Source organism: Scaptodrosophila lebanonensis, unplaced genomic scaffold, assembly GCF_003285725.1.
Source record: "Scaptodrosophila lebanonensis strain 11010-0011.00,11010-0021.00 unplaced genomic scaffold, SlebRS2 tig00000080-arrow-pilon, whole genome shotgun sequence".
Taxonomy (NCBI): domain Eukaryota; kingdom Metazoa; phylum Arthropoda; class Insecta; order Diptera; family Drosophilidae; genus Scaptodrosophila; species Scaptodrosophila lebanonensis.
The window spans coordinates 5549786-5564742 of record NW_022060561.1 but is presented as its reverse complement, the minus strand read 5'-3'; the positions used below and the strand labels follow the sequence as shown (position 1 = coordinate 5564742).

Here is a 14957-nt window from a genome sequence, read left to right as displayed (position 1 = left end):
AAAAATATATGTATGTATATTCGTATGTATTCAAAAATCTATTTTCGTTTGAGCTTTGTCTGCAAGCTTGACATGTTTGATTTTGACTTCCGCTGGGCTAGTCGGGCAATTCGATAAATTTATGTAAATATAATGATATGGCAATCAAACCTAATCAATCAAATGCGGCGAACTTTTATTGGCTTTAGACAAAAACGAGGTTCGTAATATTTATTTTTGGAATATACATCGCTATTATTGGTGGAGCAGTATGTATGGAAATGCTTTTTACGATGGTGCGAGAAATTTGGAATAGTCTTTTAATTCATCTTTAATGAACTTATGTGTGTTGAGCAGTGTACATAGATGTGTAGCCATCGCCTAGAGAAGAGAATTTGACCTTGTTTTCAGCTTATTATCTATTCACTGGAGAGCATGTATAAAAGTTGTTCCTTCAGAATTAGCCTAGCTCTATTTTTTTATAGAAACAATTAAACAATAAGTAACCTTAAAGAAGACAAAAAATTGCAGAGAAAAGTTGGCCTATTTTCCGAAAAGACAAAAAACTCCTAAGACAAGCCTCGTACACTCGTATACTAACTCGCATAGTAGTTTATTTTTCAACAATTGCTGACACAAAGTTATGAGTAGCCAGCAATTAAAAAAACCTATACAATAGCTAATGAACTATCATCTAACAATCTAACCCCGAGAACACGGCAAGTGCCACAATGGCAATAAATAGAACAGCAAAAAAAAAAAAAAGCAAAACCGAACAAAAAAAAAACTTTATACAATAAAATATGTACGCCCACGACACAACAAACCCACTTTTTGTCGCAGAATTCTCAATGAATGGGGCATTGAGTGAATGAGGTAATGCGAGGTGCGCATGAATGAAAAAGCTTACCATTTTTCATATTCCAAAGCTTATTATTGTTGTTACTTAGTGTTCACCTGTTTGACAAACTATTGCAACTGATGGATACCGCACAGCGTCTAAATGCAAACTAAACTCAAAATATTCAAATCAGCGTCTAGCAGGTGAGACTTCCATGCCACAAACACAGCCACAGACACACCCGTGGACGCATACAAATTGTTGCCGTCATTGAAATGCAATCATAATATTTAGATGCATGTAAATGTTTGTGCATACATACATATTTGTATGTACATGTATGTATGTATGTACATATATGTGCATGTATGAGTGTTTGTATGTACAAATGTGCATTTCGTAATTACTGTGCACTGTTAACAAATGGCAGGCACAACTAATTAAAATTGTTCTCAACAATGAAGATCGACACGATCCATGAGAGGGGAGCCTGAAGACACAATTTCTTCACTTTGTTCCACTGTAGAACGTATACAACGTATACGATTGTATACATGTGTGTGTGTGTGTTTATTGTTTATTGAACGATTGCGTCATGTTGGCAAGTGTGTGTGCGATTGTTTACACTAAGTTTAGTATAAAGAAACAACGCAATGGGTAGAGCTCTCAATTTTTACTCTCAGTCGCTTTGAGTTCTTAGAATAAACTTTCTGCCAGTAATATCAGGCAAACATTTAGTCCCAATACATTGAACTAAGCAAAAGGGACTGTTGTTATTATTGTTCAAATGGAATATCGTAATAAACCTCATATCTATAACTAATTTAGATTAAAGTTATATCTATATCTAATATAGTTAAAAGTTAATGTAAAAGCATAGCACCAGTATTGTATAGCATACTTCTAAGGCTGCATGATTTGTGGTGAAATTCGCCTGTAGGGGCCTTCTTTCAAACAGGCTAAAAGTATGCAACACATCTTTCCACTTATTGTATTTATATTCAAACAATTATTGTAATGCTGATCCCGACTATAAATGGCTTTAACTTTCTTTAGGATTAGCTAACCAGCATGGAATGTTGCCAGTTTAAAGAGCATATAAAGACTCAATATATTTTAAATTAGTAGATAATTAAATATTTCATTAAAAATTTGGATCAGTATTCATCATAATATTTCAACAGAATGCGAAAGCCAAGAAGTCAAATTATTTAATATGTATGTATGTATTTCTTTAGAATATTTTTATTGTATAATACAATAAATTACTGATGCTCTTTTATATCCCAGATAAGTAGTTGCTTCTACAACTAATACCAGTATACATATATTAGGCTTATCAGTTGAAAGCTCTTTCTTTTCTCATGCGCACAGAAAGATGGTCCAATTCTCTTTATTAGCCAGCTGACCTCTTCCGAAATAAACGTTTTAGATGTGGCTTAAAATGTTGAAACCATCTTCATAATCCCTATATTAAAACGGCTTAAATGAATGCGTTATATTTTTTTTGCACACGTCGAGAACAATTTAATATAACTTTTTAAATATGGCCAACAACTAAACCATCACTTCTAGGTTAACAGGTAAAATAAAAAATTAGATCAATGTAGAAATTGACTTTTCCCAAATCAGAAAACAACTTTACAATTTACATTGAATGAATTCGTCTACAATATCATCTATCGTTACCTTTTAGACATAGAATAGTTTAGAAATAGTTCATTCATTTGTAGCCCTCCATTGGCAAAACTTATAAGAAGTTGGTTTTATTATTTCAATTTTAATAAAAAATAAAAAGTATTGTATAAAAGAGTTAAAGGTAATAATATTAACTTCATTTGCATATGACAGCACAAAGAGCAAATGAGCTTAGTTGTACTAGGTCTCGATAATAAAAAGATTGTCAACATGTTCAACAATTACACTGAACTTATTCTGCTCTTTGGAGTTTTTGTCGTAAGTATTACATATATAAGAAGGTGAAGAGCAACGATTAAGAAAGTCAAGAACCCTTCATATTATCCTTTTACATGTTTACCAGAGAACGTTGCTTTTACTTAATTGTGCAGAACGGTAAGAGATATTGGTACAATATCTACGCGAGCAGTGTCGTAAATGGGGCTCTGAATTGGTTACTTCCGAGAATGTTGCTGAATACGATACGGGTGTGCAATATCTGAATCAGAACTATCAACGCACATAATAAACTGATAACAAAAACTACACAAAAGAAATGTTTTTATTTAACTTCTAAGCTTCACTTAGACATTGCCGAATCAAATTTATTTGAAATGAAACTCTCAATTCTTTTAAAAACTCAAAATCCATAATCAAACATTTTTAGGTGAAAGCAAATTTTATATACAAAAAATAAATTTTATCCTTTTGAAAATAATTGCGTTAAAGAGACTGGCAAATAATTTGCATTGGTTTTTCAAGTTTGTCAGTTTTTGGCAGATTATGTGAAATAAATATGAAGGCAACAACACACAATAATCATAATTAATTCTTTTGTTGAGTTGTTTTTGGTAATAAAAAGAAAATATAACTGAACATTTTGGAATGAAAATAAAAGCTGTTCTTTATCTATGCGATTCTTAGTGTATTTTTAAATACTTTTTAAGCATACTTTTGAAAAACTACAAATTTGTGTGCAAATTGCTTGCAAATCGTTGATTGTTTCAGTTTCGACAATAAATAACAAAATTTATTGCAAAGCTTGAACGCTATAACCTGGAGCTCTATATAAAGGGTCTATTTAGACATGTCCGTGGCAAATACTTTTAATCCTCCGTTTTAAAACATCTCAAAATTTCATTTATTTCGCAGTCTTTAATCTGCTGCCAGGAATAAGAGAGGCTAGCTTGCATATAAACAGACACACAAACATGGCTACATCTATTTGTTTCCAAGTCCCCAAGGATTACATGGATTGTGCCTTCTGGTGTAGTATAAAAATCGATCTGTGCCATTATATAGTATTAGTTACCAGTTAGTAGCTGTCCTGTGTGTAGCCTGAGCCAATTCATAAACCTTTTCAAGATGTCCGTGAATTTACCTTAAAGAGAGTTTGTCCTTTTCTCCTATTGCTTGTTTTGTAATACTGATTATGACCATAAACATACCCTTCATCTATAAATCCCTGTACGATTGCATAAAACAACAAGGAGTGTTTAAAAATTTTACATTAATGAAGACGATCTTATTTATTCCCTTGTATCATTAAAATACAAATATTTCCATTTAAAAATGAGTGATGATGAAAGATGCGGTTATTGGTTTGTCTGCTTCGCAGATATATCCGTATAAAGCAGTGTTGCTGGCACAGGGGCTATCGTTCAGTTGGTAATTCGTCGAGTTGTAATTAACGTAGGCTATTAGTATGCAATGCTCGATTCCCAGGTAGTTGTCCGGCTGGTTTGTGGCCCATCTATTCAGGGTAATGGGTTCTGCATTGGTGAACCAATTGTGGGTGCCTGTTGTGGCTAGATCGTTGCCTGAGGTCCAGAATCGTGCCGTCCGTCCGTACTGCTGATCCAGATATGTCACAACCGCATCGTATTCGGTCGCATTCTCGAAGGTAACCAATTCGGAGCCCCATTTACGACACTGCTCGTAGGCGCTGTACCAATTTCTCCGTTCGTATGGCACAATTCTATAGTAGCCGTCGCCGATCTTGAGGAAGGGAGCAGTTGTTACGTCAGCTCCCTCTGGAATCCCTATGAACGGATATTAGTCAGGCTCTTGATTCGTCCCTATTCGTTACTCGCCTTCTCTTATGTATGGGGTTATTTTGTAAGCCATACTTATGGCCAAGACCCCAAAGATCAGTAGAACTCGAGTGTAGTTGTTGAACATTTTGATGCTGTTGTGATTGTGATGCGGTTCTTATGTTAGGCTGGCTCTTTTATATCCGAGATAGTTGTTTGTATAACTAATTTCTGTTAAGCTTATCAGTATAAAGCTCATTCTTCCCTCATGTGCAAAAAATGTGGACCTCATTGTCTTTATTAGCCCGCCGGCCTTTCCCGAAATTTACTTTTTAGGAGCAACCTTGTAGCAGCTTAGAAATGTATGCAAGGTGCAGAATACTCTTCATATGCGCTCTATTAAAACATTTGGAAGATACTAAATATATGTATACACGTATTTATATAATGTGAATTCTCGATAAGGTACAACAATTTGTACTTTGAATTTGTGATTCAAGCTCACAAAAATGAATTGAATTGGAAAATGGAAATACTTCTGAAAGGTTCTATATGCCTTTAATACATATATATGCCTTGTAATTATTTTAATATTTTAATTAATTTAATTTAATTTAATATAAAGCAATACAATGTATAAAAAATACATTTACGTTAAATCTGAATTACAACGCCAATATTTTTGGCTCATCTAATTCCTTTATGTAATGATTGAAAAAGTAAATATTTTGATTATTCAAGATCGCTAAAAATCCACAGCTATCATCAAACAATTTTAATAGCGGATTTATGAAGAGTTGTTTGCACTTTGCATTATTTCTTAAGCCGCCAGAAAGCTGTATCTCAAACGCTTATTTCGGAAAAGGTCAGCTGGCTAATAAACAGAATGGGGGTCTATATTTCTATGCGTTTGAGAGAAGAAAGAGCTTTCTACTGATAAGCCTAACATACAAGTAGATTAGTTGTACAAGCAACTATCTCGGATATAAAAGAGCAAACGTAACAATAGAACCGCATCACAATCACAACAGCATCAAAATGTTCAACAACCACACTCGAGTTCTACTGATCCTTGGAGTTTTGGCTACAAGTATGGCATATAACATAACCCCATACATAAGAGAAGGTGAGTGGCAACCCGACCATTGAGGACGAAAAATGAAAGCGTTCCTATGCTTTATAATATCCTTTCACAGGCATACCAGATGCCGCGGGCGTTACGACTGCTCCCTTTCTCAGGATCGGTCATGGTTACTATAGAATTGTGCAGAACGAGCAGAAAAATTGGTACAGCGCCTACGAACAGTGTCGGAAATGGGGCTCTGAGCTGGTTACTTTTGAGAATGTGACCGAGTTCGACACGGTTGTGCAATTTCTCAATCAGCAGTATGGACGCGCACAATTCTGGACCTCGGGCAACGATTTGGCCCAAACAGGCGCCCATAATTGGTTCACCAATGCACAACCCATAAATCTAGCCAGATGGGCACCAGGACAGCCGGACAATAGCCTAGGAATCGAGAATTGCGTACATATAGCCCATGTAAATACCAATTCGACAGATTACCAACTGATTGGTAGCCCCTGTGCCAATAGTACTGCTCTATATGGATATATTTGTGAAGCAGATCAACCAATCACAGCATCGTTTATTATCACAAATTTTTAATACTAGATACTAATTATTGCTATAAATAAAAATACTTGTGGAACAATTAGGAAATTTAACGCTTATTTTTTCGATAAAATTTCCGTTTTTGATTCACAAATAGTGAACCAATACTTCTACCTACTATGATTCCATTTAAGCTGTATGTTATAGTGGGAACTACAATATTTTGCACAATCTTAGACATAGGTGATAACAGATATGAACAATAATTGCTTGACTTTTCTATATTTACGAATGTACGTATCAATACGTATTTATCAATACAATACCAAAACAAATTCTGTGGAACTATGAGATAACAATCAATACGAAAAGACAAGAGGCCGAACAGTAGTGAATTGGATTTTGTAGAGTCAAGATGGCAATAGAGCGCAGAATGCTCGGAATATTTGTGTTGCTGCTCGCATGGGCGAATTCACAAAGCACACCAATTACACAGATGCGTAAGTGAAAGCTGTAACTACCTCCAAAAGTAAGCCTGTAATCGAATGACACTTGCAGCTCAAAACACGCTGCAAAACTTCACACAAATCGGCAGCAAACTCTACTATATCGAGCAGTCGTCGAAATCGAATTGGTTCTTGGCGGCCGATAAGTGTCGGCAACTCAATGGCACTTTGGCGAATTTGGTCGACGAAGAGGAATTGCTCGAGCTGAGCCGCAAACTCAATCCGTCAAGCAGCTATTGGCTAGGCGTTAACGATCTGGCCATCCAAGGTGTCTACACAGCCCAGGCTACTGGCTACGAGGCTGAGTTCTTAAACTGGGCTGCCGGGCAACCGGATAACATTGGCGGCAAGGAGCATTGTGTGGAATTATGGTACGACCTAAATGTATTCCGTATGAATGACGCTTCCTGTGAGATTCCATTTCTATTTATATGCGAGGGACACGAAAAAAGCAATATGTGTTAACGTAAAACAAATTTCAGAAAACACAGTTCTTGCTCAACTAAAGCTATGGGTAGAAAATTAGAATAACATTATATTCATAATCCGACAATTTATTGTACATACAAACTTTATCTGACCACGCCTTAGAAGTTTGAACGAAAACCGGCAACCATTTGAAACTTGAATAAATATTTTCTACTAATTTATATTCTTTTAAACTTATTTTGATGATTTCAAGAATCTTATGAAATGTCAAATAAAGAGTTTTTAATTTTTCTTCGGCTCAAGCAAATATTTACTCGCAAATTTAGTAACGTGATAATAAATTTAGTCATCAAAGTCTTGAACAATTTTGTGATTTCTTTTTTAATTTTGGCAAAGTTAAATATTTTTTGTTTTTTAAGATAATATCACGATTTTGAGGGTGATTATGATATGGTTTTCAGAAACAAGCATCAGTGAAGATATAAAATAGGTCCATATAAAGAAGAAGAAACCCATTTTACCAAACATAATTCTATAACTTATATTAATATATATGAAATATTATACTGAACATAAGTACTTGTAGTTAGTATTTATCCATTTAAATTGTAGATGCAGATACTTACAGCCCGGTTGAATGCCTTTGCTGAGCACAGTGCGATAGGGTTGTCGCGCACCCGGATCTATTTTACCATACATAGTTCTATCCATTGTAGCTGCCTTTTTAGAGATTTTATAGATTAACGAAAAATTCACTAAAAAGCTGCGTCAAAAAATCGATGAAAAATCTTCGGTATTGAGCTGAAAATCCTCGATTTTAAAGCTAAAACAATAAGTAACAACAATGCGTAACACATTTTATTGTGGATTAGTCTGTCCCCGTCGTTCATTTGAATTATTTATAAGCGCATTTTTATTTTCGGCCTTTTGGGCTGTTGACGCATTTGTCGTTTTTTGTTATTTCGTTTGGATTGAGGTTCGCCTGTCGCCGCCGCCATCGACGTCTGATGACAACGGCGGCCAAGGAACATCATCAGCATCGCATCGTCATCATGATGAGAGCTTTGTCCCAACTATAGACGCTAGACCATGGCCAACATGATTTAATGAAACAAATTTGTACCTGGGGAGAGTTTTATGTGATGCGCCACATTAGGCGCTGATTTTGATTGCCTGCGACTGAGCAGAGACCGAATGACAAATTATTATGAACATATGTATGTTATTATAATAAATAATACATATGTACTTATTCATAATTAGCGCTACTCAGAAGCATGCGAAAATGCTTAGGCACCATTGAGAATAATCAGCAGCACTTCCTAATAGACATTGTGAGGACCACCAGAGAAATTTTACTACAACCTTAACAAGATTCAGAAATTATTATTAAAATAATGGCACAAATTGTACATTGAGAATTGCAAAATTGTGTACATTTGTCAAATATTTCTAAAACGGTAAATTCTAAACGAAATGCCGGGCTAAATTTCATTTGAATTTATGCAACTTATTATATACATATTAGTGTAGTGATTGGTTCTTTTTAGCAATAGCATTACCACTTAATAAGCCAAAATATCCCTTTTTATACCCTGTACCCAAAGGATAAAAGGGTTCGTCCATGTGTCTGTCTGTATGAGCACAAGGATCTCAGCAAGTACAAGAGCTAGGATAACAAAACTCGGTATCGAGGTTCCCATAAGCCCTAGGCAGATCCAGTTTGTTGTTTTTTACTAATAAGTCCCTCCAATACCACTCAATTCGTGTTTTTCCATAACTCGCGTATTTTTTGGAATTTTTTACTCAGATAAATATCTCCAGTTAGTGATTATAAGTCCGTATGGCAAGTTTCATTACGATCGGTTAATTATAAAGAAAGTTAGCTCGTCTGTAGCGTTCTCTCTTGTTTATATTCTTCCCATCACACATGTACAAGTATAAAACTAAGAGATAAAGATAATGAAGAATAAAAAGAATAATACAAATCTATATATAAAAGCCAATCCGACCATTTCACCTCCCCCACTATTTTTAAAACACTTGAATAAGTAACATAATAGTATTCCGGCATACCCTGTTGTCGGAAGACGTTTACGAACACTATCCTTAATAAAAGGACTGTACTCACGCTCAAGATCTGCAACGAGTTTCAAAAGCTGTTCTCCGCTAAACTTGAAATGGCGATTAAAATCTGGCTCTCGAGATTCAAATGAATGACTTGAAATCAAACCATTTGTGTTTAACATAAATGAAACCTTAATGTATGCTCTTCTCCTACCCCGATTGCAAAACTGGTTGGCCAAATCTTTGAAGCAAATAGTAACAATAGTAGTAGCAATAGTAGTTGTGACACATTTAGGAAGTTGCTGCGGAAATGTGGCACAAGCCGTACTCCAAATAAAAGATAACCATTAAGATCTGTTTAACCAATATCAGCCAAATTAAGAAATGTTCAGCAACTTGCAATGCGTGTTTCGTAAAGTAGGTAAACCGTCCATTACCCTTCAATCGATAGATAATATTTTGCGCATTTAATGTGGAATTCAATGGAAGAACAATTATCGCAGTACATTTTCAATTAAACTCGTAAGATAATGATTCTTTCACTCGCGCTACTGTCTCCGCTATAAAAGAAGCGACACTGCACTGTAAATCAGTATTAAGAAAATGTTCAAGAGCTACGTTCGTGTTTTCCAGCTATTTGGCCTTTTGGCCATAAGTATGGCTTTTCAAGTAAATCCTTTTATTTCGACTGGTAAGTACTGCCCGACTGAAGAATAAAAGGAAGCTTCAACTTTCTTTTCGATCAGGCATACCCAGCAACTCCAAAATTGAAATAGGACCGTTTCAAAAAATCGGGGATGGTTATTATTATATTGAAAGTAATGATGCCACAAATTGGTATGAAGCCTACGAGAAATGTCGTCGCTTAGATGCCGACTTAATAACGTTTGAAACCGTGGCCGAGTGGGATGCCATTGTCAAATATTTAAACGATCGTGGCGATAAAAGGGAGTATTGGACGTCGGGCAACGATTTGGCCAATAAAGGCAAACACAATTGGTTTACAAATGCCAAACCGATTGATATTAACAAATGGGCAGGTGGACAACCCGACAATGACAAAGGCCGCGAGCATTGCATTCATTTGGGCTATGTCTATAAGACCTCAACCAAATACGAACTGAACGATCGTCCCTGTTCGAATCAGGACAATAACAGCCGTTTCCGCTACATTTGTGAAAAACCACAGCCAATATCTGCTTCCTTTATTCTGTGGTAATCCAATCAATCGAACCTTTTTACATTAATCAATGATTTCTGGAGCAACCTTCACTTTTCAATTCTATTAAGGTCTTTCCTTCTTTTGTTTTGAACTAAAAAGTATATTCCAAAAACTGTCTAAATAACTTTAACTGTCTTTAAAAATAAAATGAATAATATAATAAAAAAGATCAAAGGCTATGCTCCTATTTCTTTTAAATTCAAATACTTTCCGTATCAGGCCATTTTAATTTTCAGAAAGGTGCTGGAAAAAATCACATAAAAGCATATAGAATGAATAGTAAAGTGCGAATAACATAAATATAAAGCTGCAATATTTTTGATATACTATACATTTCACATTTGATTCTTTCATTTTTTATTGAGAATATTTCGAATATTTATTTATTTCGGTTTGGAAGGTCCACAAACCAATGAAGTCTCCTTTATTAGATCAAAAAGTAAATTATCAGGGGTGTTACAGAAATTTCAACAGATTTCAATTCGAAAAGATTTCATTTTTTTAACTTCCCCATTCATTCAGCTGTCAGCAACAGATTGCCAGCTCACGAAACTAAATCTGGCATATTTTTTCATATTAATTCTTATTTCTTGGTAGTTTTAGGTAATTAGCCACATAGCGGAAAATAGTATAAATAACTTCTTAGATAAAGCTTCCTAACAAATAGCAATATCTATCACAAGATTTAAATAAAATACATGTATTAACATTAATTAAAGTGAAACATATTGCGCCATCCAAATAAAATTAATTTGTTGGCCCATTTGTAATTAATTTTAATTTCATTAAAATATTTGTAAATAATTTTGATTTCTTTATAATTAATTTCAACATTTACTGAAATCACTAGAGAACTTGTGTGTCGTGTTTGTTCATCTGCCACGATTGCTCGGTTGGGTATGAAATTAGGGGGTCGTGCGTATTTATTGTGATAATATGCTACAGTGTGTTAAGAATATGCCAACTTCGAAAACTTTTTGTACTTACTAAAGCTTTTGTCTTTACAGCTTTCATAAAAAAAATTGAATTCAATGTTGAGAGTTTGACGTTTTGACACGTGTTTTGCAATGTATGCCCCGTTTGCTAAGCGTTTTGAGGTTATGTTGCTCTTTTAACACCCAAAAGGTCTAAAAATGCCTCATGTAGCAGCTGTAGAGTCTATAGGATAGACAGATAATTTTTTTCACAAGTGGGTGAAACGTTTTAAAGGCTCAAAAAAGTCGATGTTCTTCTAAATAATTTCTAAGGGCGAAAAATAGATTTCGGCCATATTTTCAAGGAATCTCTTCTTATCCTTGCATCAAGGACAAGGGAAAGGGCAAGCAAAAGGGATTTGATATATCTCTCGTGATTATTCAGGGCAAATAATGTGAAATGGCGAAGCACAATGAAAAACCAATGTTCCCTACCGACTGGAGGATTGACCATCACAGTTTCCGGTTGTCATTCCAATTGAAAATGTTTGGACATTTATAAGATCATAAGTTTCAGGGAAAACGGCTATTAGCTCTTCAGCAAGTTTTCCGTCAAGTTCGACTAATTTGGAATTCACTTCCAATCGAATATGCTGAAAATTTGGTCGAAATCATGCCTCTCAGATAGCATGGCATTGTATGAAAGCTATAGACGCTATTCGAGTCTTCCAAAAGAGCTAAAACAATCGTTCGACATGTTTTTAGACCGTGCAAATCACAGTATCGAGTCTAAAGAGCCTATGTTGAATAAAGAAAAATAATTTTGCCAACATTTTGTTTGTAGTTTTTTATTTTAAAAAGTCATATTTAATTTGGAATGCACCTTGTGTCGATTCTAAATAAGTATATGAAGCTAAGTTAAACCACCAATATACAACTCTATTTGTTTAAGAGAGTACGCTAAACTAACTCAAGTAAGTTACGTTTAGAATAGGCATTGCATATTTGCGCAAATGTTTTTGCTTTTAAGACAACCATTTACTGTGTTACTGAACTATATGCACGACTATAAAAAGAATTGCATTACAAGCTCACCCATGTAGTATTCGCTGATAAAATGTTAGAGAAATACGTTCACATTTTTCTGGTCTTTGGACTGTTAACTGTGGGTTTGGCATATAATACTACTCCAGAAATAATTGGTAAGTACACAGCAGTGATGTCTGATGATGAGCAAATGCCCAAATTTGTGCAATTCTACTTAGACTTACCAAATGACTTCCCGTGGCATTCCATCAACCAAATGAATCTTCTATGGCAAACAAGTTGGCACGAATCTTATAAGGGACAGCATTATGGAGTAATTGGAAACGAGTTTTTTATACAGATACTAGATACTCTTAAGTCTGCGAAGGCTAATCTAGTGACATGTGAGCCTAGAGAAATGATTTGGCTGAGACTGGTCCTTATCGTTTCTTCACAAATGATTAATCTACTCAAAATTCTAATTGGAAATGTATGCTATATATGGATATGGGCGTAAGATCATTTATTTAGACTTTAACTTCGCTGCATATTCGACACAGACCTTTTATTTTGTGTTATGTATTTTAAATTGTTCAAATAATGGGAGAAAACCAAGTTCTTAGATACTTTTGTTTGCGGTAGAAAGAAATCTATTTATGCCACACAGGTCTACAAGATGTGTGCGCCGGCATTTGTGTTTGGCAATCTAAATAAAAATGTCTTGGAATTCTATAGCGTTCTGTACGAACAATAATATGAATATACACTTGTTTAATTAAAAACAAAACATTTCTGATAAAGCTATAAAAGCTAGCGCTCAGTTTGTCACTTAGGCAGTACAGAACGAAATGTTAAAAAACTATATCCTACTTCTGCAAATAGTCTGTGGCTTGAGCTTAAGCTGGTCGGCTGAACAGATAACTCCATTTCTTATACAAGGTGAGTAAATGAGGATAACTCCTGACTATAATGCTGTACTAGACTAAAAGCCATACGTAAGGCATTCCAAATGAGGCCAACATAAGCACGGCTCCGTTCACCAAGATCGGCGACGGCTACTATTATATCGAGCAGAAGTTGCGCTTAAACTGGTACCAGGCCTACGAGTCCTGCCGTCTAATCGGAGCTGAACTAATCAGCTTTGAAACTGTCGAGGAGTGGGATGCTCTTGTGAACCAGCTCGGCGAACGGAAAAGCCGCAAAGATCGCTCGGAGTATTGGACTTCGGGCAACGATCTAGGCAAGGAGGGAAAACACAATTGGTTTAGAAATGCACAGCCAATCAGCATCAATAAATGGGCTCCCAATCAGCCCGACAACGCCGGTGGACGCGAGCATTGCGTACATCTGGGATATATTTATGGTCACTCGAAAACCTTAGAGCTGAACGATCGACCCTGCAATAGCAAAAATAGCTTGTTGAGTTACATTTGCGAGGCGTCCAAGCCCCAAACTGTTTCATTCATTTTCTGGCAATAAATGAGCATCGAGAATACCCGAGAATATTACAAATCTTATGAAATTTCATTGACCAATATGGGTGCTGGAAAAGTGTTCCTTTCTGCTAAGATTTTGCTTTTGGCTAAGGTGTTGCTTTTAGTTTGGGGGCCATCAAGTTTAAATAAAAGGGCAGCAGGATTTTTCGTCTTAATGTATATAAAAAGAAGAAGGACTACATCTTATAAGTAGTATATAGTATGATCCCGAATGATAAATGCATCAGGCACAAACCTTGCTTTGAACTATCACTTATCAAGGGTTTGCGAATGCCTAATGAATCGACTTTAATAACGCTACATACGTATGGGTTTTATTCTACAAGCACACGTCGTAAATATATATTTTCAATTCATGCAGAATATATATTTTCAATTCATGCAGAAAAGAAACTCTACATATAATAAGTATTTAATAAATTGTACGTTAGTGAGACACGTTTCTTTATATACATTGGCATATGGGGTGTATAAATAGTAGAAAGTCGCTATTTTCAATTGGGGAAATCAAAAGAGTACGATTAAAAATATTTAAAAGCAGCCTATAAAATATCTTAATTGGCATCTATAAATATATTTTGAAATGTCGGCTGCATTATAATATTTTCTTTCAGTTGAATATGTCAAATTTAGAGCCAAGTTTTTATTTTCCTTATAATCCAAAGAGATCTGCAGCTCAGGCACGAAGAATAATTATTGTAACTGGTAGTGTAACTTCAATAAGTAGAAGATTGTTTTAGAAATAGGTAAGGCTGTGTTGTTTAGTAATAGCTTAAAAAAGCTGCTGAAACTATAAGAGGACTTTTTTTTCGACTTTTTTTCTTTCGAACGATAAAGCACTAAGCCATTTTCGAAAAATATTTAGAAACATGACTGGTATGTCCTATCCCTGCCCTTGCATTTCTCAGAATGCTGCAACAACTATGAAACGAGAATACTCTTCATAATTCTTTAAATAATGATTTTAAAAAAATTACCGGCGACTTTCTATTCGTACACCTAATATATTGTATTTATTTCTGAATTAATATTCTGGCAATATGATTTCAAAAAATAGAGTAACAAAAACAACAACTAGTCAACTGTGTCTGCGACCATATCTGCAAAATTGGATTTACTTGTATGACTAATATTGTTATTATCAATGATGCT

The 14957-nt window shown here is 35.1% G+C and overlaps 4 protein-coding genes and 1 long non-coding RNA gene across 7 annotated transcripts in view; 4 read left to right on the top strand and 1 right to left on the bottom strand.

Annotated features, from left to right (window-relative positions):
* LOC115626213 (leupaxin) overlaps positions 1–14957 on the bottom strand; it is a 56211-nt gene that overhangs the window by 29417 nt on the left and 11837 nt on the right. Inside the window, exon 1 of one of the 3 annotated variants that reach the window (XM_030521505.1) lies at positions 7707–7800. The exons of 1 other annotated variant lie outside the window; for it this stretch is intronic. In XM_030521505.1, the coding sequence (XP_030377365.1) occupies positions 7707–7791 (85 nt within the window). In that variant the 5' untranslated portion in view covers positions 7792–7800. Of the gene's footprint in view, positions 1–889; positions 915–7706; positions 7801–14957 lie in introns of those variants that run through there. One more of the 3 variants, XM_030521508.1, reaches the window with a different exon arrangement.
* On the top strand, positions 6548–7301 carry LOC115626216 (C-type lectin 37Db). Its single transcript, XM_030521511.1, has 2 exons — positions 6548–6645; positions 6704–7301. Exons 1-2 carry the CDS (start codon positions 6561–6563, stop codon positions 7114–7116), a joined length of 498 nt encoding a protein of 165 aa, XP_030377371.1. The 5' UTR covers positions 6548–6560; the 3' UTR covers positions 7117–7301.
* On the top strand, positions 9777–10402 carry LOC115626214 (C-type lectin 37Da). The gene is made up of 2 exons (XM_030521510.1): positions 9777–9838; positions 9894–10402. The coding sequence occupies exons 1-2, from the start codon at positions 9805–9807 to the stop codon at positions 10364–10366; spliced, it is 507 nt and encodes a 168-aa protein (XP_030377370.1). The 5' UTR covers positions 9777–9804; the 3' UTR covers positions 10367–10402.
* LOC115626217 lies at positions 12401–13069 on the top strand. Its single transcript, XR_003995573.1, has 2 exons — positions 12401–12485; positions 12549–13069. It is a non-coding gene; the product is annotated as an uncharacterized LOC115626217 (long non-coding RNA).
* LOC115626016 (C-type lectin 37Da-like) lies at positions 13158–13788 on the top strand. Its single transcript, XM_030521264.1, has 2 exons — positions 13158–13248; positions 13310–13788. Exons 1-2 carry the CDS (start codon positions 13158–13160, stop codon positions 13786–13788), a joined length of 570 nt encoding a protein of 189 aa, XP_030377124.1.

What these genes read in the sequence shown, in the direction of transcription:
- LOC115626214 (XM_030521510.1), top strand. Translation starts at nt 9,805, where the DNA reads ATGGCTTTTCAAGTAAATCCTTTTATTTCGACTG. An exon ending in AAATCCTTTTATTTCGACTG is followed by an intron (nt 9,839 to 9,893) that starts GTAAGTACTGCC and finishes CTTTTCGATCAG; the next exon opens with GCATACCCAGCAACTCCAAA.
- LOC115626016 (XM_030521264.1), top strand. Translation starts at nt 13,158, where the DNA reads ATGTTAAAAAACTATATCCTACTTCTGCAAATAGTCTGTGGCTTGAGC. An exon ending in AACTCCATTTCTTATACAAG is followed by an intron (nt 13,249 to 13,309) that starts GTGAGTAAATGA and finishes GCCATACGTAAG; the next exon opens with GCATTCCAAATGAGGCCAAC.
- LOC115626216 (XM_030521511.1), top strand. Translation starts at nt 6,561, where the DNA reads ATGGCAATAGAGCGCAGAATGCTCGGAATATTTGTGTTGCTGCTCGCA. An exon ending in CACACCAATTACACAGATGC is followed by an intron (nt 6,646 to 6,703) that starts GTAAGTGAAAGC and finishes TGACACTTGCAG; the next exon opens with CTCAAAACACGCTGCAAAAC.